Consider the following 26,356-nt stretch of genomic DNA (forward strand, 5'->3'; position numbering starts at 1 on the left):
GTTTTAATACCAGAAAATCTCAATAAGGATTTTAGTAGCCACTGAGACTGTGATGTAGTCTTTGTTCTAACCATCCAAAGTAATTCTAATCCAAACACCTCTCTTTTCAGAAGCTTCAATGAAGTTGACAGATTCAAAAAGTTAATAACTGCTGAAACAAAAGTGGGGCAAAACTTCAAAATTGTGAGATTTGAAAGCACCATAAATATTTCAACGACCTCTCACTTGTCATGAAGAACAAAAGGGGAACATTAAAAAGAGAGCTGCTGCATATGGCCCCTTTACATACCTCTGAAGTTGAAGGGAACTATCTTATACTGTGTATCCCGGTCCGCTGTGGTATCCATGCTGCTGGCAGTCTTCCTGTCTTTCACTTTAATGTCATCATTTCCCTTCCGATGTTTTTCTGATTATTGATCTGCCTGTGTGGTTGGAGACATGAGCCTCCGTTGATGGAGGTCAGCAGAATCTGATCTGATTTTTAACCGGGACTCACATCCCTGTCTGACACAGGCAGTAAGTGATACTGGGGTTGTTAACTTTGCTTCCATTGATACAGTATGTTAGTGATCACAGCCGGTCATGGTTTTGGCGCTTATTGTGTTTGCTCAGACAGGCGTCTTCTCAAACACATTCAAGCCATTTTTAATCTTAATGTTGTCTGCAAATAATGTAAAATGGCTAGATACCAAGAGAAAATATATTTATTAATGGATTTTTATATCTATTTTCATATGGTCCATGGTGACTTCTTGTCGCCAATTTCCTGACATGCTAGCTTTTTGTCTAACTGTGGATTGCTGGAGACTCACCTAGCTAATTCAAAGTCTGGTTGTTGCATGGTTTCCAAAATCAAAATGAAAGTGAGCTTATTTTTTTCCTCCAAATGTTTTTTCTTCATTTTATCCAACCATGTGTATGTTCAGTGAATGCATGTGGTTGGCTCTTCACTCTGTGCGGATAGGTCGGGCACAAGGGAATCAGTGTGTACGTCGGTGGCGGCTGTAAATATCATATGTAAGCAGCAACTATTGTTCCGCTGTAGTGTGGCGGTGAGTGCACAAACATGTCCTTTAATGCACTGTTGTGTGATTGGCTGCTCGCTGGATGTGTATGAAGAGAACATGCGAGCGTTAGGTGCTATAGTACAATGGGAAACGGGCCAACGGGCTGTAATTACTTTACAAATAAACAAATGTAAAACCTCACAAAGCCTGACACAGATGCAGTGAAATACGCGTTATCTCTTTAACCTCATTATATTATTATATACATACAAAGATACACTTTACCATGGTTGTGACTGATTTGGTTTGTTTGCTGTTTTTTTTAATATGGATTTGTCAGAATCTGCTGTGAACTGCACAAAAAGACTGTTGTGAGTGGCGCTGCAGATTGTAATGTAAATGTGCTGTTTGGTGAAATTGGGTCATGGAGCGACATAGTTATGTCTGCAAGATGAATTGATGACGCTGTTGCAGCTTAGCAGCTGTGTAGTTGTAGCTCCCTCCAGCCTGTGGCACAGATGGAGAGGGGAGGAGAGGAGGAAGCTGAGTGAGTATGGGAGGAACGCTGGGGGAGCAGCCGCAGAAAGAAAAGGAGGTGAAGGACCACCCTTATCAAGCTCGGCCATTCTGAGGGAGCCTACGATAAGGACCTTCCCACACACACACCATCCTCCGCTAGCCAATCACAGCGCTCGCATCCTTGACCCATCCTCCCTCGTGCAACGGCTCATCCATGGCTCAGCGAAGCAGATCCGGGCTGATGCAGTATGAAGCGGCGCTGGCTCTTTTGAGCGTTCAGCTCTCAGTGCTTTCTCGACACCTGATGGACGTGGCTGGGTTGCACCCCGGCGGGGACTTCTCTTCCCACCAGTGAAGAGGAACTTGTCACCCCCGTGTGCGAGCGCTCCGGAGCAGGGATCGTTCGGCGTCCCTCTGCTGCAGTTTGGACGGGGTCTGACCGAGGTTTGGTGATGATGACAAGGCGTGCCGGACGTTTGAGATCTGACAGCGGGAGGAGAGGACAGTGATCGACGAGGCCATGAGAGCCAGGAGAGAGGCCAGGATGGTGTCTGCCTGTTCACCATGCACAAACATAAGGTCAGCTCCAGCTTCTGCTCCATTTCTTCACTCTGATACACGATGAGGACGATGAGTTCACAAACACCAGAGTAGGGCCAGGTCGTAGTTGAAACATGTATAAGTTGGTTCAGTATGCTGCCGTTTTGTTTGTCATTCAGTACTGAATTCTACTTTCATTTTCTTTAATGTAACAGAAATCTAAAAAGAAACTGAGCAACATAACATAGACGTAAACCTGTTTGAATTTTAATTGTGGAATTCATATTTAACAGAATGTAATACACTGCCAAAATATAGTGTTTTTTAAATATCTTATCTTACCATAAGAGAAACTGTACGTGATTTAAAACGGATGGTTGCTCAAAGACTCTAGCTGGAAGAATGAGGAGGTCATTGAACGCACCTGAGAATGAATGTTATGTCCATCACCCAAACCCTAATTTGAGTTATTTAAGAGTAGAACATGTATTTAATCCTCTTGAAGACGGAATGAAGCATTCCAAAATGACACCTTTTTATTTTTATTTTGGCATTTACTTGGAAAGTAAAATGAGTAAAACATACTCCCTTTTTTTAATCCACTTCTGAAGAAAACGGATGATAAAGAGACCATAAATAAGAAGTTTAATTTATTATATATATTTTTTTTTAAATACCTATAGGCCAACTATTCATGGGAAGATAGAAAAAGAAAAAATGTAAATATATATATATAAAAATGTACAAAACAAAATTGGGTGATAATGTTGTGCAGGTTCCAATGAGCAGGTCACATGACCTCAGCTGCCCTGCTTCTGCTCTGCAGCAGTGCCCTTTATAGTTCGACCTTTTCTGTTTCAGAAAAAGCTTCATAGACTCTTTTGGAAGCTTAAAAAATGGCATCCCCAAATGAATCATTTATTCATTTTCTTTTGTTGTTACTGTTATTATCTTTATGAACTGTCCAATGATTAAAAAAAGGAAAATGAAATGCCTTTTATCGCTATTACAGGAAACACGTCAGGTGATGAATTAGATTATTCTCATTATTGTCCTCAAAAACCTGATTTAAAATTTAGGGAACAAAACCCAATTATATTAAAGAAAAGAGTGAGAAAAATAAAAAGCTGTAGGATTAAGGCCAAAATAATTTGAAGTACTTTTCGCCGTAAACAAAGTGAAAGAGCGAGAGTTGGGTGGATGACGGCTCCATCTTGCCGCCCACATCTCCGGCCGCTGAAGGTGACTCATTAAATATTCCTGCATGAGGACGATCTGTCAGCAGCACACACCCACTTATTCTCCCAGTGAAAGGTCTGCTTCTCCTGCTGGGTGGACATCTGCCTGCACTGTGGACTTACACAAGCTGAGTTGCCAGCCACATATGTCCACGTGTCGTGCCACCAAAACTAAATATAGTCTGGCTTCCTGGGTCCATTGTTTGAGACGCTGCTGTCTCCTCCAGTTGGACCTGACGTCGCTTCCTATGAGCTGTGAAGGTGTGGGGGCTGCAGCTGGAGTATGAGCTGAGAGGAACATGGTACCTTTCCTACCATCAGGAGTAAAAGGAAATACTTGTGGTGCTTTGTCATGGATCCAGTTCCCTGTTCCCTGTTACATCTAGGGGCTTGTTCTTGAGTGAAGGGACAGTCAGATGAGCCGTGTGGAATGGAGGGCCACGGAGGTGGCGCCCATGTTGCACCTCATGACTATGATGATGGAAATGAAAGCGTCAGCTGTTGAAGCAAAGTTCACTACACAATGTCCTCAAGCTGCTGATTATGCTAAATTCTTTTATGTACCTGGCCAGTGGTTAATGCCCTGGAACCTGCCACTCAGCAGTATCAGTACTGCTCTCCCTAATTGTTAATACATGATGAGAGAGCCTCGTATGCAACACAACTGTGTTCTGATTTGAGCCAGGTTCTGAGTTACACGCGTCAATGTAAACCAAGAAACAAGAAAACCTGCGTGAGGGTTGTGCAATAATAATAACACGATTATTATTATTATTACTACTACTGATTTATTTTTGAATGTACTAACAAAAATTTATAATTCCAAAAAAATTATAATGATAATTTTAGTAAAAAAAGAGCCTTCTCTCGTCACTATAAGTTTAGGCCCACATAATGATTTAGATATTTTTTTAAATCAAGTCCCACCCCAAGTTTTAGCATGATTTTTGGCCGTATTGTTTGCATATTATTTTTGTTTTTGATTCACTTCACTTTTTAAAAAATCAGAATAAAGGGGGTAAATGAATTAAATGTTTCCACATCGTCATACAATATCTCTATATTTAACATTGCCTGGGTGTGAAGCACTTGCGGATCGTTCTGTGCACTGGAGATCCAGCACTTTGACTAGGAATGATTTGAGGTCTCCAATTCCCTCTGGCGTCAGTCGTTCCTAAACATAAGTCTCTTAAATGGGCTCGGTGTTCTACAGGTGTCATCAATCACGCGTCGTCATCTATAATCCGTGCACTCTCAGTGGTCTTCCTCGGCCGCTGCAGACAAGATGGATTTACCTCCAGTCGCCGCAGCGTCCGTGTCTAGGGTCTTCCTCGCCTCGTCTGCTTCCTGAGAGGAGGGAAAAAAAATCTCTTGTGTTTCATAGATGGCCAATCTGGTTATTTAGAAAACCCAGTCAATGTCTTGATCACTTCGCATTGACTTAGGAGACACAAGCTCTGTGATGAGGAGGGAAGCAGCACTGGCTGGACCCAGCAACGGCCATGAATTGCAGGGACTGCAGAGGCAAATGTATGATCAGGTGCCACCGCAGAGATGAATTGATTGAATAGATGGCGGTGCTCAGGGTGCGCTGATTCATGGCGTGGAGAGGAGGGGTCGTATTGAGTCGCAGCACCAACATCCGTGGAGCAGAAAGGACCAGAGGTCAATTGCCAGTTTCACCACAGAGGAGTTTAGTGAGGAGCTGACCTGCTCCTCCATGGAAACAGGGCGGCATCCGACTTGTGATTCATTCATAATTTAAGTTTCACAATCAAGAATTTCGTCCCTGAATTATGTTAAATCCGAATTTTTGGCCAAAGAAGAAAACGCAGAACTGGGGTCCACTAGACAGAAGCACTGCAGTTTTATTGGGGTGCACAAGAGAGCATGAGGAACACTGGCCGACCGAATGGTTTTCTATATATTGATACATTTATTTTACCTCGAAATCAAAGTGAAGTTGTTTTAAATGAAGTCAATTTAGAGGTATCATCATGAAATAATCGCATTTTCATATTTGACACCAGAATGATAAAGTTTAAGTCATAGTGCCCAGGCGACACTTTTGGACTTTTACCCCATTGTTTTCAAAACTTTAAAATCTGTAGTTATGACATCACATTGTATGATGTGGCGAACATGGAATTGGACAGTTTATGTGCCATTAATCTTTGTTAGCTGCATCAATGAATTATCTCTGTAATCATTTCATCAAAATGATCGTGATAAGGTCGAAACCCCAAATAAGACTATTATCCATCAGATACTTACCATTCAGCTTGTTTAGCATTTGAAATGTCATTGATAGCAATGACCTCAATTGGACAGTAGAGGGCAGTAGCATTACAGGAAGGAGATCTGTAACTTCCCATAGAGTAGTGGCTTCTTAAAAAGTTTTGGTAATTCATATGGTAATCCAGGTCATTGGTCTGGCACTGTAATCCATCACCATGCAGAACCAAATTTTGGTCGCATACAGGAGGAAGTTCCTGATAAAAATGACACTTAAAGTCACGTCTTTAAATCATCTCTTTTTATAATAGTGACGACGGAGAATACCTGCTGTTTACTAATGCATTACAGGTCAGTCTGATGCGGTTTGTGTGTATTTGTGTGGAATTTCTTTTATATATCTCGTCATATATCTTGAAAGAGCAGAGCACTCACTTCCTCTTCTGTGCCTTCACCGCTAGGCCAAGCAAAAGAAGTGGAAGAAACTGATATGGAAACCTCAAAGGTAGGAAGAACTCAACACCACTACACATGTAGCCTCAGCCGCGGCATCATTTCACATCAGCCTAGTCATCGTTTTTAATTCCTCACCAGCGCTACGACGGAGCTGTTTCGGTATGTAGTCCAAGTCCCACTAGAGTATCCAGTTCCAGCCCACTTCTGCTAGTCCTCAGATTACACAGAGTCTGGGATTGTGGATTCACTGCGCTGGTGTCAGCACTGACCTCCGGAGATGTCCGAAGGTTCTGCTCTTTATTGAATCAGGAGACAAAGACCGATATTAGCTTGTGAATGCACCTGAGAGAGACGTCAAATTGCATTATGGGAAATGAGGGATCTTGTTGCAAAATCAGGATAAATAAACAGGATGTCTGGGTCTTATCCTGTCGGAGCCTGTGATGCTGAAGCTCTTGAGACATCTGGAAATCTATATTTAGCATGTGATTTTAAGGTGGGTCTGCATGGGACCAGGAGTAGCTCCAGCGTCGGGTCTTGGCCGTTGAATATGTGGACCTTGTTTTTGGGATTAGCCGAGGCTATAATGGAAGGCTTGCTCTGGGGAGCGAAGTGTCAGTCACGTTAGTTCAGTCTGGAGTCGACTCCAGCCCCTGCAAGACATTTGCCTCACAAATCTGAAACTTGAAGCCCCATGGTTGAGGTTGCGTAATCCTGCCTTGTCACCATTACCTTGGTCATTTGTGCGTCTCAGAATAGCTCGAGTGTTGTCCTCATGACTGTCTGGTTGGAAGCTAATGACCTAGCAACCGCGGGTAAACAAATCACAGCGTCTTCATCCGTGGCTGCTTTGTCTTCCCCTGCTTACATCTGTGTGAGGTGACCAGGGCCACGGATGAACTTCGACAACTGGGACGGGGTTGTTCCCATGGTAACCACACTCACTGTGGATGTGTGATCGGTGAAGCCATGTCAGTGGAGTGTTGCATCACTGTTAAGAGATGACATGTTTGTTGCATGATTTGACGTTTCTGTTTCCAGACCAGCACCTCAGTAATCCAAATCCTATCTTGTGCTGGGTGTTTTGTGGATGATATGTGGGTCCACATGTATCAGTTTCTCTTGATGATCATGCAGACACATCAGACTTTTGAATTCCTTCAGGTAAATCAGGAGATGGAGCCTGTTGTTGTCTGGTTTGGGGCTGGAAAACATGTCTAGTTAGTGCATTAGATGTTTAGTGGACTTAGAAAGTTTCAGTTCCACTCTTAAATATTAAGTGCGAAAAGACACCAAGGTGGGAAAGTAGTTGTCGTCGGTATGTGTTAGGACTGCATCGTTCCAGTGCGTCGACAAGAGAAAGGGAAGGAACAGGTGGAGATGGATGGGTGAATGTGTGGATAATGTTTGCCAACTTCTTCCACTGACAAGCCAAAGCTTGTCTTGGCAATATTATTTTGATATTCAGGGAGAGACTAACTGACGATTTGAGCGTTCAAACCTGTGAAGTGAATCACGAAACACACAGTTGTCCCTTGAATGGGGCAAAGTAGCATGGGTGCCGCAGCTCTCATTTACTCGAGGTTTAACATGTTTTGTGAAGGTAAGTGCACACACATTGTGTGCATGTGTTCTCCAAACGCAACACCTGTCGGGCACCAGATTAGCAGTCATCAAAGCGACTATCCCCCGCCTCATAAGCTGCGTCCATTTTGTGTCATGGTCTTGTTTGTGTACTTTCCTTCTGTTCATATGTCACATGAAAATCTGACCTCAGATTGGTTGTGGATTTGTTGTTGGAATTCAGATTTGCGATGCTACAAATGTCACTTGAAGTGAGGCTGCAAACCTTGCTGTCCCAAATGCACCAAACCCCACAGCCATATCATTTTGAAATATATACTTGCGCCTCCACAGTGACTTCACGTGAACATCAGTTGCTTTTCTGGCTGGTAACTGGTATGGTGTGAGTTGCCTTGTGCACATCTGGATGTGAACAGTCACTGATTCTTGGGTCTGGCGTCATGAAGCCTGTATGTTGTGTTCTGTATGCAGTTCCACTGACAAATGTGACCAGAAGGATGGACGTTTCGAAAGTGGCTCATTCATGGTAGCTCTTCACTGTAGCCTGGAATTAAATGTATTTTTTCTCATGCACTCTTGTCCCTCCGGACAGCTGCAAATATTCTTATTGTTGTTGTTGTTTATTGATTTGTTATGTGTCCACGCCAGGGTGATGGATGCGCTCAGATTAGAAAACACCGGCAAGTATTTGTTGTTCCTGAGTTACTGACTCAGGATCAGCTTACAAGCCTGATGTCTGACCTCAGTACTGCAGTGTGCTGAGCTTGCATCCGTACTGTTTTATGATTTATTTAGATACTTACTGCTGACCGGCAAAAACGGCGCGCGCTGTCGGCACAGCCCCTTAATCATCTGCTGAAAAAAAGCTTCTCCAGCGAGCAGAGAAAGGAGGACACAGATGAGCGTATTCCTTCTCACAGAGTTCTCCCCGTGTGTGTATGTGTGTGTGCTCTTCCAAGAGTGAACATGCCCGCTGGGGAAACACGTCTGACAATGTCGACAACCACACCACTGTATTTCACGCTTGCTGATGATGAGGTCAGGCTGAGATATTTCATAATAGTGTGACGACACCGCCGGCGCTCTCCTCTTATGTAATTAGGAAACTGTGTCAAAAATATTTCTGGAATCTATAGAAAATTACATAAATGTTCTGGAGATGTCATGTACCACCACGGCCACAAATGTGTTTCGACACATGGCTTCTGCTGGCTGTGGACCATCCACATCCCATACACACTGCCGTGCAATGCCATAGTGATGGTCATGCTAGGCTACGTAACTAAAGATGCGTCCATTTCCCTGGTCACATGCTTGGGGTGGGAACTGTGGCTCTCCAAAATACTCAGCACCCACCTTCTCACACCCTCTGGCTCACGTTGCAAGACGCTCTGAAAGTAGTCAGCCATCTGAGCAAAGCAAAACACGTAGCACGTAGTTATCTTCAGCACGTTCTCCTTTGATGGTGCGATCCCTGATGTCACGGCATCATTTCTGTGAAAGGAAGCAGCAGCAGTTCAGGGCCGGTGACGTGTCGAGTCATTGACGTTCTGATCCGCAGCTACAGCCTCGGGTCGGGTCCGAACACACGTCGATCTCATTCCTGGAAGTCCAGCGCTCACAGCTTCATTCAACAATGACAAACATCATTTTTTAATTCTCTTTTTTTCGTCCTTGATGTGCGCATTTTTTTTGTGCTGAACCTTTCCAGAACCTCACATCGGTTTTTTTTTAACACAGTGTGTCATCTACAGAGCTATGAACATAAAGACGCTTCATCAGCCTTTATATTTCCTCATTTGTGATATCCATCAAACCCGCTTTTTCAGATCTAAATAGAAACCCGACACGCCATTGCCCCCGATGCTTTTCTCTTTGGTCCGTGGCCAATCTAATTTGGGACAAAGGACAGAGCCGGGCCTCTGCAAAATCACTGCTTTCATGCCTTTCATCTTTCATTGTCCAGGCAGGAGGACGTCTGTGTGTCACCTTAACATCATTTTGCAGGATCTGATACAGAACATCTCTTTCTTTCTCTTTTCTCTTTCTCACTGTCCCCAAATCCCCTTTTTTCATCTCGGTCTAGAATGAAATGATGAGTGTGAATCAGTATGCATCGCATCGTTCTCTCTCTCTAGTTCTTGTGACTTTTTTTGTCTCCAATTGTGCGTCCAAAGTTGTCAGTGACAAAATGCAGGCGACGCATGGTGGTCAGAATTGGAGTAAAGATCACCACACCATCCAATCCCACAAGGCAGTGCAGGGAGGGATTAATGCAGATTAGCGAGCGGCGCTATTCTTAGGTATGAATGAAAACACCAGATTATAGTTAAAGAAAACCAATAATAGGAGGAGCCATAAGTCAGTGTACCATAAATCAGCTATAAATTAAGTGTATGTATGATTGAAGGTGTTGCATTCTGCAGTATTTCAGTGTTTGGTATGAAATATATATCTTATTTTTGTCAGTCATGTGAAGCAAAATGAAAGCAGTTTATGGTTGTGTTCATGGTAGTGAGTGCATTTTGGAATTTTAGTTGTTTTTTTAAAGCGTCATGGTCACAGATTGGCCACTGGAGAGCGCTAGAGAGAAGCGAACAGGAGGAGCTGTCCATTCAGCACTGATCTGTCTTGTCAAATAATTGTCTTTAGAAATAGACGGTAAAATACACGATCAGAAAGATGTCCAGCAATATATTAGGTTTCTTTAATTATATTTATTTCATGAATACACTGCTGCATTTATTTATGCAATGTGAGATTATGTTTAATAGTCCCCTTATTTACATCAAACTGTATGTTATATCTGATGTTTTTTCTATTTTGAACCACAGAACAATCTTAGTTTAATTGAAAGTCACCCATGAATTTAGTGTTAGAAATGATGTGGGATATTTTTGAGAAATGTGTTTAGCCTTGTTTTTTTTTGTTTAAAAATAAATATCAATGTAAATAAAAAAAACAAAATCTAATCGCAGAGGCAGATGTCAGTACCTGAAGACACCAGGGAGGGAGACAGCGCTGTATCATTTTTCACTTCAAAATCTGTAGAATAACAATCATTCTCTCAATCTCTGAAATCTGAATCAATGTCTGAGCAAATCAAAGTTGTAGACAGATTGTGATATTTACAAGTAGAGACAGTGTCATGGTGACACATCACTTCCAAGAAGAAGAACTGAGGAGCAACATCAGACAACATCATTCTCTGTGGTGCATCAGCAGGGTTGGTGGAGGTCGGCCTGCTCTGTTCATTCATTTCAAATTCACAGAAGTAAACTGAAATGCGTCATTAATTATCGTACAATGTTCGTGAAATATGAGCAGATGGTCCCACGAGGATGAGGCACCCGAAGCAGATCTCACTGTTATTCCACAGAGAGGGATCACACTGGACTCATGTCTTCACTGTTCTGTCCCCCCAGGGCCCACAGCTCTCATGCAGGGGAAACAGTCAACACTCCACCTTCACATGCCAGTGTTTGTACATGAATCAGAACTTTATCAGTCATTTTCATGGAGGCAGCTATTCAGACAAAACAGGTTAACAATCTATCCAGCCCATAGTTAACAAACCTGTTGTCAAATAATGAGCCAGTTACATAAACATAAATCAATAAAAAAGAGTGATCGTGGTTGTAATAATGCAGGCATGTATAGTTTACAATTATTTAAGAATTGCATGAGCATTATATTCACCAACACGCTGATCATTTTGTTCTGGCTTCTGTGACACGTGGTGCTTAAATACACCCAGTGACACCTGCTTGTGGATCTTCCAAAGCTGCAGTGAAATGTGGCAGTCAGGAGGCATTGATATCACAGAGTGGCAGTGGGTTGAATTTGGCCTCACAAGAATGGCGGCGCAGATAATGGAGAGAGTAATTAGGTGTAATGTGCGTGCCGAGCTCTAAGAAGATTAAACTGCAAGAATGTGTTGCTCCCTGACCCCAAGCCTGCGCTCAAGCCATCCTCTGTTTTTAATGACGGCCTCTTTGGAAGTGAGCAGCCAGTTGGTCTCACCTTCTCACCGCCTGTCGATGAAACTGAGCAGGAGCGGAAAATGAAGGACTGTTGTGAATTGCTGCCGCGCCGGCATCCATGTTGAGGTCTTGACAACATGGGTGTGATGTAGGAAACGGCATCTTTTCATCTGCGGTGTCCTCGCGTCATTTGGTCCAAACAACAAATTTTCCTTTAGTTTTAAGGAGCAGTGTGTGAAACTCTTTTAGGGTTGGAGGCAGGGCAATTTCGGTGTGTGGGTGTGTGTGTGTGTGTGCGTGCGTGCGTGTGTGTGAGGACTCGTCGCAAATGTTTTGAGGTTAAAAATGTCATAAGTAAACTTAAGTTTGGTTAAGAGTAGTGATGGCTCGATGAAGCTTCATGAAACAGTATCCTTATTTTTAGAGTCTGTGTGGTTTAAAAATGAGGTGAGGTTTCATTGAAATGGTCGGTCGAGTCAGAAGATTTTTGAGCAGAGAGCGCCATCCTGTGGGCTGTGGCCGATCACTAGTTAAGACTTAGACTTAGTCTTAGACTAGACTTTGTTGATCCCTTTGGGATGACTCCCTCCAGGGAATTTACATTTCCAGCAGCAATAGAGGCAAGAAAGGGCATGCAGTCAGGGAGAGCATCACACAGAGAAGAAAATAAAAATAATAATAATAATAATAATATAAAAATAAAATTGAAAAAAAAAGAAAATAATGATAATAAAATAAAAAGTTAAAATTAAACTAGATTACAATAGGTTATTGCACCAGAGAGACGGGTATTGCACATTGAACAAGTGTCCATTACTATGTAGTGTAGCGTACCCTACTACTACCTCTTCCCCCCAAGTGAGGAGTTGTAGAGTACGAAACCTGATTAGGTTTGTTTGTTTTGGATGGTTGGGTTTGGGCTGAGAGGCTAGAAAAAGCATTAATGTCAATGAGTGGTCCTCACAAGGATAATGGTGCTTAAGACATCTGGAAAATAACTAGGAAAACATGGCATCAAATATAAGTGGTGAGAGTGTTTTTCTCTGGTATCGTGAGACAGGTGCGGCCGACATGGGATGGAGGCAGGTCTTGTCACCTGCCAGTGGTCGTAATGTTGTGTTATTGTTGTAAATCACGAGCTGGACTCAGGCACTTCTCTGGTGCCCTGGATGCATTAAGAGATTAACATGGTGAGCTGCTGACACTGATCAGAGTCCAGCACAAGAGGGAAGTACCGCAGCAGCACCCCTCCCCCTCCTCCTCCTCCTGCCCCCGTCTCAATATCCTTGTCACAGATTCCACCGGGGCGCTGTGGGTCATTGCTCTGGCGATGTGATGGTCAGTGCTTTGCAGTCCTCTTCCAGTCCTCCACGCTATCTGGAGCCGGCGAAAGAGAGCCATCTAGGGAAGAGGAGGGAGAGAGCAGGAGGGAGAGAGGGAGGCTGCTGCGCCTGCTCACTGCCAGTGCAGCAAGTGCAGCTTTCATCCGCAGCACAGGACTGACAGGGGGAGAGACAGACAGAGTTTTGGCCCGCGTCACAGGAATCAGGTGGATCCTGAGCAAGCCAGCCGAAGTTCCGGAGGAGAGGGATCCGGTGTCTCTGCTGCTGCGGGTTACAGTGCAGGTCGCTTCCTTCTCTCTGGGGGAAACTGAAGAACCCCCGGGGAGATGTGAGTTTCTGGCAGCAGTGCTGAACACTGCGGCACATGAAGAGCAGGGCAGGAATGTAGAGCGAAGCTGGGCGTCCCGCCGCTCCTCTGCCATCCGTCTGTGTCTGGATCGTCCGCGCATCTCTTCCTGCTCTGAGCATGAGAGGCTGGGGAGGCAGCATGCAGCCGCGTCACCGGGCAGCTCGGTGCCCACAACACGCCACGGACCTTAGACACTTCTCCTGGTACTAATGAAAGGCTTCAAGCTCGCCTGGTAAGACTCGGCAGCCGTGGCTGGCTCTGTGTTGTCATCCTGAAGTTGCATGTGAGTTGTGGTGAAGAGCGGGGCCAGATCAGGACAACAGTCAGTGTCAAACTTCCCCTGCTGTCGGGGCTCATGTGCGCCTCTTCTGCCCTCTGTGACCCCTCTCATGTCCCCTCTGGTGTGCTCAGTGAGAGCGGCACAGCTGAGCAGACGCGGCTCACGTGGCTGCCGGAGCAGAGCCACACATGCTGCCTCGCATCGCCCCGCTCTCTCCTCGTCCTCCCACTGACGATTGCACCAACATCCAGGTGGAGCGACTACGTTTGTGTTTTGCCCGCTGTTGCTCCTGCAGCTCCATCTCTGCTCCACCGTCTCCTCTGTCTCTGTTTGTTTATGCTCCGCCTCCCCCTTTCGCCTGGTATTTTTAGAGACGAATTACAGAGCACTGCAGGAAGAAAAAAAATGAGAGGGAGCCGTTTGGGCAACGTGCGTCCTGCTTCCTTCCAAGGCCTTTCTTCAATTTGAATATCTCTCTTCCTCTCTGTTCGCTCTTTTCCAGACAATGTTCTTTCATCAGGCTGCAGATTCCCTGCCTTGGAAACCTTTTCTTCTTTTCTTTTTTTCTTGTTTTTGTTTTTTTCCCAACCTTTTAATGCTGCAGTTCAGGATAAATATGTATACCATTGAAAGTCTAATAGAAGGAAAGTAATTCGTATGAAGCATTTACTAGGCTTTAAATTTCATTTAAATAATGTTTTTTTCCTGAATGACACAAGTTTTACTTTTTATTTTATTTTCTTTTATTTATAATTTATTTTACTGAATCTGCACTTAATATTACTGACTTTTATTGAGCCCTAAATGTTCCTCGAATTGAAGAGAAAAAAAAGCGTATCCCTATTGTCTATAGCCAGAAGAGAATTGAAAATTAAGTTTATTAATTGATCTCTTTTGAAGCAAAATATGAAGCAACAAAATGCTCCATAAATACATCTGCACATCAATCAATCTTATTCTCTACTGGACCTTGTTTAAAATGGTTTGTTAAGTACAGGGAGAAAAATTATTATGGTTATTGCTACTATTGTTATTATTCAGCTGCATTGATTTCAGCGAGGGACAAAGCTAAAAACATTGTCACCTCCAAGTATTATATTACGACCTACTATAATTCTATATTGTGTATCGTGACCTGAAACTGAGCAGAACCAGGATTAAGCCAAAGTTGTTTTGTTGACTGAAATGCCAGCTCACAGAAGAGACGAGATTGTGAATAAATTCAGCAGGAACACACCAATCATATGGCTGTTGTACGCACAAAGACCGGCACTGCGGTTTTGGTTGGAGGTCGTGGAAAGTGGCAGGCAGGTGCAATAGTTGTCTGTTTGCGTACTGCGGCGACATCCCATTGACCCGCACAGCTGTCAATACAAGTTTCATCCCATAATGCTTTGTGTTACGTAATGTTTGTAGCGGGGTTGACCTTCTCCCGCTTGATTTTCAGCCTTGTTTTGCACACTCAGTCAAAACAGTCAGGCAGCAAATGGTCAAGCCTCTGTCGTCTGATTAGCTGCTCCTCCCTCATCTGCAAAGTCGGCAAAAACCTTGTGACCCCGAGGTCAATTGGCCAGTCAATATCTCCGGTTGTAGTGTCCAATTACAAACCAGAGCAGCTATTTGTGGACGCAGGGATTCATTGAGTGACTTGGATTGTGGTGTGTTTTACGATCGTCCCACGGATCCTCACGCTGGATAAGGAAGGAAGTGAGTGAGCGAGAAGGATGCAGGTTGCTGGGGATTTGGCCGTGGCCCTCGGTGCCAGCGTGTTTGCTCTTGATAGGACATTTGGTGTGACTCAAATCTGCAGACACTCGCTGAGGCGCAGATGTGCACACGCAGCCGAGGCATCGACAGGAGGTTAGGACAGGGCTTAGTCTGCACGTGGCATCCTATGTGTCTGGAGCCTCCATAAGTCTCATTTTGCCTTCTTTCTTTGAAGGATGAAAGAGAGCAAGGAAGGCTGGTCAATAAATGTGGCTCACTGCCATGCAAATCCTGTCTTGACCTGCCGGTTCACTTGCTCCCGGCGTGGCATAACAACAAACACGCTAAACTGTCATCTGAAGAAGGATGATGAGATGATTTCCATTGCTCATGTGACAGTATTTATTTATCAGTTATAATAAAGTGACAAATGGGGATTATTTTTTTATGTCCAATATTGTCACTCTCGCTCTTACATATGCAGAACACTGTTGTTGTAAGCGTGAACCACCAGCCTGCACTGATCCATCGAGTTATAGTGTGGTGAACATTCGGCTCTGTTGCCTTCAAGATGGAGCGCCGCACCATCACGTGGCGCCTCTGTGGGCCCCTGAGTTCACAGCAGGGGCTTCATGTTAAAGTGAAATCGCTGACTTGCCTCCCTCCTGCGACAACACTCGCTTCCCTTTCTTTACTCCTGCATTGTTCACTGTAGACCATTTGTCATCGCCGCTCCAGGTTGTTCCACTTTCTGTGCATTTCCCAAAGACGTGTGGGATCAAGGGCCGGTGTGATGAATAGCAGCGGTGAAATATGAGCACTGTTTACAAAAGCACCGGTGTTTCTGTAACATTGATCACACCATGTGGAAATATGACTCAGATAAGCTCACCGTTCCACACCCGAGTGTCAGGGTGACCCATCGTACTTCACAGTGGTGGAATCAAGTACTTTTGCTGCAGTCATGTCATGTCAATATTAATGAATTAAATGTGATTTTTTTAATCATTGCATACTCATGTAGTGGCTAATAGTATGTGTTAAACACAAAGGCCAAAATAGATCGGATGTTATTGTATTTTTATCAGGGGTTTTCTCGAACTTTTGATTTTTATTTTTTTATCCATTTTATTTTCACGTATTATAGAGCTGAGCCTTCTTTCAGTTATTATTACAAACATACCAAAAAATGTGTATATTTTGTGAAAGAAATCTACCCACCTTCTCAACACTAACCACGTGCTGTGTTGTATTTACACTTCCCTTAAAGGGACTTCTCTGGAGTAATTACTGCTTGGAATCTGAAATGGTGACGGGCTCCACCTCATCATTAATGGATGTCCTTGGACGCGGCGTCCAGTCATTAATGGATCGGGTGCTGCGTTCAGGGACAGAAAATGATGTTTACCTCTCTCACTGTAATGTTCTGTCTACTTCCTCCTCCATATTTCCTGACCAAGTAATACAGTCAGTCTCCATTAAGCGGAGCCTGTTCTCTATTTGGATCTTGTTTGTTTGGGCTTTTCCGAGAAGATAAGTGCTGCAAACCACTTATCGTCTATTTAAAGGAGACGCTCAACATTAATGAGACAGCGACCGACCAGCGTGTGGGACATTTGTCCGATTTATCTGTGCCTTTGATGAAGGCTCTGGGAGCCTCCTGGCAGCACAAACGGTGTGTGAGTGTTGGACACGCCAAACATGTTGCTGTGTTTTTCACATGCAGGTGGGTCTGAATGACACGAGAACAGAGGCAATAGTTCCCCTAGTGGCCAAACTCAAAGTCATATTGGCAGTGGGAGTGCATGGCCCGGTGCAGCCGGCCCCTCACCATCCTGCTCTCTTCTTCTTCCGCCAGCGCTGGTGTCCTGACCCATCAGGACGTGGTGTCCCACAGGGCTCCGTCCATCGGCCGCGGCCCTGCTGCCTCTCGCGCTGACGTGTCCTCGGCGCCTTCGCTCACTCAGGGCTGTGCTCTTGAATCCAAATCAGCGTGTTTAATTATAGCCTCCAGTGGAAGAATGGGTCGCAGAGTGAATGCGACTGGGACTGTACTGACTCCTTAATATACCTTTTAATTAGGCCTTGGAATCAGTTCCTCTTCTAGGGGAGGTTTTTAAATAGTCATTCTATTACCAAAGTTGAGTGACACTTTTTCGACACGTGTATTCCGGGCGACTTTTATACAGACAGTACAGGTATCAGACGATGGTGTCGTCGCCCCCGCTCACACACACACACGCACACGAGCGCACGCTCCTTCACTCTTCAGTTGGGAACCCGTCACTTGGCGGTGCACATGAATGGTCTGACAGGCTGCTATGGCAACCGCACGGCCGTGCCTCAGTCAGGCTGACAGACATTTCCAAACTAAGCAGGCATCGCCACATTAGTGTTGCCATGATGACCGATCACCAGGCTGCTTGTCCTCCTGCTCAGAGAAAAATCCAAAATTGAGAGGAACGCTCCAGTGCCCCCTCAGACCAGCCTGTCAGTCACCAGCGGAAGTGACTGCTGAACGCTGTAGCCATATGAGGGACCCCTGGGTGCTGCAGTAATGAGAGCAGAGGTCCTCAAACTAGGTCAGCTGTTGGTGTGTGGCGGGACGCAGTGGTCCCACTCCTTTTGTTCCAAAGCTTGGCCTGGCTGAACACTGCAGCACCACCAGACCCTGATCTCGTAACAGACTCGCAGCTCTCAGCTATTATCCTGTGTTATCAATAAAACTTTGTGCTTCTAAACAACCAATCCATGAGCAGCGAGGGTGACGTTGGTTTGTTCATAAACAAACACATGTTGACTGAGATACAGTCATCTGTTGGATGGAAGTGGATTCCCTCTGGTGGTGTTTTGAAGGTTTTGTCTTCCACTTGAAAGGCTTTACTGCTGCGCTAGCTCTTCTTCGCGCAACTGCTGTGTGTGTCGTGGCAGCTTCATAGCACTACTGCCACCGCCTGACCCGTTGGGCTCATTGCATTCCAAACATACATAGCATCGGACCGTGGAGACACAATAAATATAGGAAAATGATGTTTGTGTTAAAAATACAATGTGATTTCAACTGAAAATGATCATTAACTTATTCCCTTGGGGTCAGTCCCTGCAACATGGGCAGACAGACAGACAGACAGGCAGAATGAAATAGCCTGATTTAGTGGGAGCTGGAATGTAAAGTGAGCGGTGATGATGTCAGCCCCTCCATTCATGAAAGCGATGAATAATTGAGGAGGCAGTCGGCTCAGTGAAGCTCACCACCAAGCAGAGGTGGAACCAAAGTGAAAGACATCCATCTCTCTCCACCAATCTCTTTCCCTCAGTCGGCAGCCATGAACGTGCGAGCGCTCGCGAGAAGAGCAGAGCAGAGCGTGTGCAGTGGCGGACTCGGTGATCAGACAGATGAAGCGCAGGATGGCGAGAAGGGGATTAAACAAAGAAGGAGCCATTGAATGATCCAAAAAAAGGGAAAGGAAGACTGATCTGCAGCTTCTTTGTATTTGTCTGCTTGTGGGTAAAGCATCTGCATCGCCTCCCGCTGGCGCATCTGCTTCTTGCTCTTTCTCCTCCTGGCATGTTTGAGAAGTCCTCCACCCTCCTTCATCCCGCTCCCTCTCCTCCCATCCTCCATCCCTCCTTCCTCCTGTGCCTCAACTGCGGCTCCCGCTGCATGAATGAAGCTGTTTGAAAAGGGCTGATCGCTGCCGAGCGGCTCTTCATGGCGACCAGCAGGTTAGTGATGACGGACACAAACATGTGACCATCTGAAGGCTTGTGAAATTGGGCTGCGGGACCTCAGACCACCGATGCCTCTTCTTTGGCAGGTGGTGTTAAGGGCAGTGTAATCTGGTTGTTAGGAGATCAGGGAAGATCAGTGTCTCTAATCCTGCTGAGGAAAATCTCCCTGCCTGCCTCTCCCACCGTCTCTATTTACCTTTCCCGCCATCATTCGTCTGCATACGCTGGGAGAGGAGGCACGACGCCGTGCGCCGCCTCTGAAATGATCCGCTGGGTGAACAGCTCATTACTGGGCTCCGGCTTCGAGGACATGGTGGTGTTCGAGTGTGTGACGGTGGCCAGCGAGGGCTGCCGCTGCCTGGAGGGCTGCTACGGAGAGGTGCTGAGGGACTGTGTCTTTCACCAACGGTATGCTGTCGCTCCGTGCCGAGCGGGTGCGTGGGATGGTCCCTACATAAGGAGTGACTCAATTGTTTTCTTAGTCGATGAACACATAGTTGAAAAAAACACTCAACAGCATCAAGTTGAGTCAGACTCTGGTTGGACTTTTGGTTATATCATTCAAACGTGTTTCTTGGTGTCTTAAATGGTCCCCCACCATCATAACAAACATGGCGGCTGCAGTTGTATGTGTCCTGCGCTGTGTGTGGATGTAGTAGCAAATGAATGTGGTGTTGTATGGTGGTGTAAAAAAAGCTGATTCTGATTATTGTCCTAGTCAGAGAAGTTGTCAGATAAATGACAATATTTCTCTGTGAAGGAATGTTTGCCAGCCTGTCGACTTTCTAACTCTAGCACCACCAGGAGGGCATGTCTTACCTTTTGACTGAGGTTTTGAGGCTACTATTGGTTTAGACTTCATGTTCTCTCTGTGTTTGTATTGGTTACTCCAGGAACACCGGTTTCCTCCCACAGTCCAAAACCTCATTGTTGACTCTCTGTTGGTGGTAACCATTGGTGCCCATTGAGGGTCGGACTAAGGTGTCCCCTGCCTCTTGGGACGGTGGGAAAATCTAGAGAGAATAAAATGACATATCCATCCTTTTGGTCCCCATTTCTCCCAACTGTATTAGCGCTTAACATTAACTCTTTGTTGCCAAATAGAGCAGTTATGGAAGAGATGATGTCATCACATGACCTGTCCAAATATTCCCGAGTCGTTTCAGCCTGTATGTTTCTGTTGACTCACCGTTCCTGTTGTGATTCTGTGAGTGCATGTGTGCTTGTTATCCGCTGAGCGTGTTGGTCCTCGTGGCCTCTCAAGTCAGGCAGAGCGGAGGAGCCGGTGCCAGATGGGTATTTTCCAGGGTCAGCAACACTGCGAAAACAAGTGAAGCCCTAATAAAAGGCCCGGAACTTTGGACTGTGGTGAAGCGAGAGGTTTGGACAGCTTGATCCAGCTGGATTTAGAGATTTGGCGCTTGTTGAAATAAAAGACTGTAACAAAGTGGTGCAGGCAGAATCCTTGTCTCATTATAGAACACGTCTCACATGCTGTGTAAGAATTCAACCTGTTTTTTGTTCAGCACTGACATGTGGCAACACTGTGAAGTCACTGCTGGTCCCTGCGCCGCTTTGTCATGCAGATGAGCTCCTGGTGGGAGCCACTGTTCCCCACTGAAGATGCAGATGAGTGGAATACTCAGGCGTCACATCATAAAGGCTGATGTTCATGTGGCGTAGTGTGTGGCAATCTATGATGCTGTGAATGACCTCACAGTATTTTGGTCCAACCAAGTGCTTCTTAAAATGGTCAGACATCATGTTTCTGTGCCGGTCTCCTTCTTTTTCTGCCTCAAACTCATGTTGGAATAAATATAAATAAAGAAATAAAGATCAGCCGCAGTAAGACGGAATCCATGTGTGTGAATGAGACTGAGCCGAGTGGACAGGTGAAGTTACAGGATGCAGAGATAAAGAAGGTGGGAGGTTTGAAGTACTGAGGCTCAACTGTCCAGGGCCATGGAGAGTGTGAGAAAGAGGTGAAGAAGAGGGTGCAGGCAGGATGGAATCATTGGAGAAAAGTGTCAGGTGTGATGTGTGACAAAAGGGTGTCGGCTAGGATGAAAGGGAAGGTGTTCAAAAGGATCGTGACGCCAGCAACGTTGTATGGTTTGGGAATAGTGGCACTGAGGAGAAGACAGGAGGCAGAGCTGGAGGTAGCAGAGATGAAAATGCTGAGCTTCTCTCTGGGAGTGAGCAGGATGATGATAGGATCAGAGGGACAGCACATGTGCTCAGGTGTTTAGGAGACCAAGTCAGAGAGGCTGGATGGAGATGGTTTGGACATGTACAGAGGAGAGAGAGAGAGCCAGTACATTGGTAGATGGAGATGTTGAGATGTTGGAACTGCCAGGCAGAAGGTGGAGAGGAAGGCCACAGAGGAGATTGATGGAGGTGGTGAAGGAGGACATGAGGTCTGGAGGTTTGAGAGACGAGGAAGCAGAGGACAGGGGGGAGATGGAGGAAGATGATCCGCTGTGGCCACCCCTGAAGGGAGAAGTTCAAAGAGAAAAAAGGAGAACAAGATTATGTGTTGAATTTCTAATTCCAATTTAGGCGACTAGAAATTCATGTTTGCGTTTTACCATTTATTTAACTGTGTTAAACAACTTAATGGAATATAGTGTAATAAAAGTAGATATTGTACACTATACTTTGACATGTGTATTAGACTTCAGAATAGATGCCTTTATTTAACATTCATGCTTTTTGTTATGCATGAAAACATCAATAATATATGGCTGGACTATCAGCATTGTAAAGACAGCGGCCCAGACTTCCCTGCACCTCTGGAGCAGGTAGCCCTGGTGCTCCAGCTGCATCAAGCAAACTGCAGTCTGCGGTCGCTATATTCCATATTTACTGCCAATAATTATCCTCATAATACACGTCAAGCTGATTAAACTTTTGCAACTGAGCGCCACTTGTTATGTGAGCTGTGTTAGCTCTGCCAGGATGCTCCTGAGGAGGCGTGGATCCCTTTATTTCAAGCATGTTGGAATTTGACTGAATTAAGCATGAAAGTGCCAATGTCGGCACAGACTGTCACTTTTGCCTCTGCGCTGTGTTTCCTGCTCCGACGGCAGCCCTGGTGCAGTATATTTAGCCGCACACTCTGAATATTTAAACCCCTCTATCTGCTCACCGTTGCTATAGCGATGTTCACTCTGAGTTGAGTAGAGTCGTGTGGGCAGTAATCACAGCGATGCGGCTTTCCAATTGTTTGTCATTCAGCGTCTCTGTCATTGATGCTGATGGACGGTGAACGTTTGGCGAGATGTGAACCCTGACTGAGTCAAGGCGCCTGAAGCTCAAGCCTCATTTTTAAAGACAATGTCGACTAAAGCTGGACTCCAGATCAAACTGCTGATGGAGTCACTCATTCACCAGGTGGTGATGGCTCTCTGTTCATTCTGGTGTGTGTGTGTGTGAGGGAGGGAGGACCTGCCAGAGTAACGATCCATTCATGCGTCTGCTGTTTTGCTCAAGACTCTCAATGAAACACCCACTCTGATGAACTAAATTGCCCTCCATGAGAACAATCAATCACAACAAACCTGTTAGAATTAAAAAGTGAAGTTCAGCAAGGCAATTTCAATCCTGTTTTGATGTGCAAGGCTCAATTGTTTGGAAATGTTTAAGCCAATTGTACATATTTTCATGAGCATCTTGCACTGGAAACGGACCTCTGAGGTCGTTTGTGTGGCGCAAGATTTCCTATTTTCTTAGGTAAAGGTAAACACTTTGTTTTTGTTTTTGACTGATGTAGACTAGCAATGGTAGCATTTTCTATACCTCCTAGCAAATTTCTTGGAAATGATGCCCAAGCAAGTGGCAGTGAGACCTGTCCACCCGCTGACGGTCTCAGTGTTGACAACTCCGGCTCCGATGCTGATCATTAGACTTCATGACCGTCAGTGTCTTCTGCTTCCTGTTGTGTTGAGATTATTGGTGTTTACAGGGTAAAAATAGAAGCAGCACCGGCCTCTGGCTGCTATTTGAAACTGTGCATTATCAATCATCATCTGCAGGCTAGAAATGGCCTCTAAATGGACCCTTCAGGTCAGTGGGGATAAGTCATATCCAGGTGCCCGCTGGACTCTTGGCAAATCTTAAAAAAACGTGCTGTTTTTTTTATCATTAAACGTCCTTCTCAGACTCAGACAGATTGGAAGAATATCACTGGCATCATACAGATGTGTGGGTTCAAATGTTATTATTCAGAAATGATAGCGGGCACTTTATCATGTCCAACTTTTGGCACAGTAGGCCTGCCAGCGTAGTAGTATTGTGTTGGCAATGACCTCTGCCGAGGATGGGGTTGATTTGTCTGTGTTCAGAATAACCAGAAAAGTTATGGTTGGATTTGGATGGAATTTTCAGGAAATAAATGGAAATGGTAGAAGGAATAAATAACTCTATTTTGGGAGTGGACCGGATCAACGTCTGGATCCAGGAATTTCTTTGAGGATGGGACGGTTTTTGGCAGTTGTGTGTTTGTCGCTCCACACAATGGTCCATCCCTAAACCAACAGGAGAACAATAGGTGCTCATCATAGGAGGAGAATAAGGTAAGGTATAGACACGCCACCGGCAGCATGATATGGCTATGACACTGGTCTGGGGTGGAGTGAAGCTGCCTGGTGGAGGTTTGTGCTAATGATGAGGCTATTTTTCTTGTTTTGGTCAAGACTTACTAAAGTCCTTATATTAGATAAGAGCATGAAACACCCTGGTCTGTCCCTCCTCCTTGGATGCCATTGTTTGTCTTGGTTCTGACTCTGAAGGATATCTGCTCTAATTTGGACCCAAAACCTAAAACATTCAATACAATTTCATGTCAATATTCCACCATAAATTACACCACATCATGCGACATAACCAGAGCCACCAACTCTGTGAACGAGCCGAGCTGAGTGGACAGAAGCGGAGGAGGTTGCGAGGAAATCAAGGAACATTTGAGCGTTGTGCCAGTGGTTTTTGAGTAAGAAGAGACAGTCCATGTAAACAAGGGCCTTATTTTTATTCAAACCACATCGTTCTGGAGGCAATGGCTCACGCTTGTCAAAGGATGAAGCGTCTGACGCAGCAGAGTCGGACGTCAGTCATGACTATGAATGGCTCCGTGAGGATGAAGATGAATTGGTATGATACTCTCTTCAGAAGGGTCAGCAGTAGAAGGTATACTGTCAGTGGGTGAACAGAGGGACTTGTTTTGCGGCTGAGTTTTGTCACCGCTGATGTCATCCTGCTTGTTTACGTTTGGAACTCATGGATATTGCAGTCAGCTTCAGAAGCCAGAGGTGAACTTTCAGGCCAAAAGGTTCCTGCCAGTGAAATGATCTCTTCACAGTGTGAAGCCGATGGTCGTTTTTAAGTCGCTCCACTCATTTCTGATGACCTTATCTTTTTGGAAGAACAGGCTTATACAGCTGGGCATCTCTTGATACTGAAGTTGGAGAGCCTGTTTTCCTTCACCTCATGGATGCGTCGACAGGTGCTGACTGTTCGTTTCCACTTCTCACTGCACTAACCATAAACTTGGTTTCACTCTTGATATAGGATCATTTCATGCTACATGTTTCCCTCAGCCATGTCAGTGGCTCTATAAGCCTTGTCTGGAGGTCCTTGTCTTGTGGACCTGACCAACAAACAGCTGACTTTCTTTTGCCTTCGATTCAGGAAATGGTGTTGCCCTCATTGATTTGTCTGAAAGTGAGTTTAGTTTCTGCACCAGTTATTGATTTCACCTCTCTATTGAATAAAAGGCCAGTGAAGCACGGCTAAACGTTGAATTTGATCAAATCAGCGTCCCAGTGATCATTTGTGTCGAGGATTCGGGGCCGTTCTTAACCTAATAACCCATCTATATGGATTGGTGGTGGTGTATAAAGAGCTGGATGTCCTCCGGTCGTGTGGGCTGCCGTCATTCTTCTCCCTCACTGCTGCGCTTGTTGTTGTTGTGGTTTCCAGTATTAGCTTAGCTGTTTTAAGCAGGTTCACACATGGCACTTGAAGCCTACTAAGCCTTCTGTGATGTAAGGCGAAGAAAACAGACTGAATGTTCCGGAAGCATGTTGCTCTGTAATCTAATACTGCTGTGAATACATGAGACAAAACCCCAAATTTGACTGTGTTAACACTCCTCCTCTCCCTCTTCCTCAGCACTGCCAGTAACTCAAACAAGAGCACCCCCGCCTGCTCGCCAGTCCTGCGTAAACGCTCGCGCTCACCACCGCCACAGAGCCACGAGGGTGACAACATGGTGGAGAAGGGTTCGGACCACTCCTCTGACAAGTCCCCCTCCACGCCGGAGCAGGTCGTCCAGAGGACCTACTCGCTGCAGTCATCGCGGAGCGGCGGGAAAAATTCCAAGGTGAGAACAGAAAACTGCGCTCATGAAGTGTCCATTTCCTCCCTGTTTAAATATAAAAACCCCCATTCACCCATAAATTCAGGTCATAAAGATGAATAAGTAGCTAGTATGGGCAAAATAGCTGGCTGATCAAAATATCCCATAGGAAAAAAAAAATTCAATAAAGGAAACATGAATTACCTGCTATAGGAATAGCATGAATTGAAAAAAATAGAATGATAATATACAATAAAAATTAAATTACATTTCCTTTCTGTCAAGTTCTTTTCACTATAAATATTAAACTACTACAGAAACTCACATTGCATCTTCATTTGCACGTACTTGATAGCATGTGGGCTGAACCATGGATTGTAGGGAGTTTGATCGTCCAATGAGTGAATACGATGAAGACACCCTCTCAAACATTTCATCCAAGCCCCACAAAGTACTGTTTATAGTAAGGGAAGCCAGTTGGGATGATATTCTGCCTCCCATTTGTATGTCTGTCCCGAGTTTTTCTGAACACCTGTTCCACCTAGTCACATGACATTGTGGACATCTGCCAATCCTCCGTCCTGACTGAAACATGCCTCACTGTACTGAGTTCGAAACATCCATTCAATCCACCACGTTTCTGTCTGCGCAACAAATACTGAGCTGATAAGGACTTATTTCTTTAACCAGTATTTAACATATATTCTCTGAAATCATTTAGTTTGTTGCACCTGCACTTTACACATGCCAAAGAAAAAATATATAATGGACAAAGCAGATAGCTCTATGAAATAAAATGCTTTTTATGTTCCCAGAACTCCCAGGATTCCAAGTAGAGACCTGCCTTTTTTTAACTTTAGAATATAAACATAGAAATTATCGATCGATAGGACACAGGAAAAGCATGAGCTGGACAAGTGGAGTTTGGTGGTCATGTGTACACTTAAAATTAGTGTCATATAAATCTAGTCCAAGTCTTATAAATCAACAGGTGTGTCCAAATAATAATAAGATCTGGTCACATCGTG

General features: G+C 44.9%; 1 protein-coding gene across 15 annotated transcripts in view; it reads left to right on the plus strand.

The window, feature by feature from the left end:
- The window catches only part of gramd1bb (GRAM domain containing 1Bb), a 79,086-nt gene that overhangs the window by 34,389 nt on the left and 18,341 nt on the right, over positions 1-26,356 (plus strand). For 9 of the 15 annotated variants that reach the window (XM_053873904.1, XM_053873906.1, XM_053873905.1 and 6 more), the window contains one exon: positions 25,142-25,352. In XM_053873904.1, coding sequence (XP_053729879.1) covers positions 25,142-25,352 — 211 coding nt within the window. Of the gene's footprint in view, positions 1-1,575; positions 2,106-6,000; positions 6,045-12,697; positions 13,487-16,941; positions 18,746-18,771; positions 18,968-19,012; positions 19,382-25,141; positions 25,353-26,356 lie in introns of those variants that run through there. The other 6 variants (XM_053873914.1, XM_053873915.1, XM_053873918.1 and 3 more) reach the window with 6 other exon arrangements.

This window comes from Synchiropus splendidus, chromosome 8, assembly GCF_027744825.2.
Source record: "Synchiropus splendidus isolate RoL2022-P1 chromosome 8, RoL_Sspl_1.0, whole genome shotgun sequence".
Lineage (NCBI taxonomy): Eukaryota > Metazoa > Chordata > Actinopteri > Syngnathiformes > Callionymidae > Synchiropus > Synchiropus splendidus.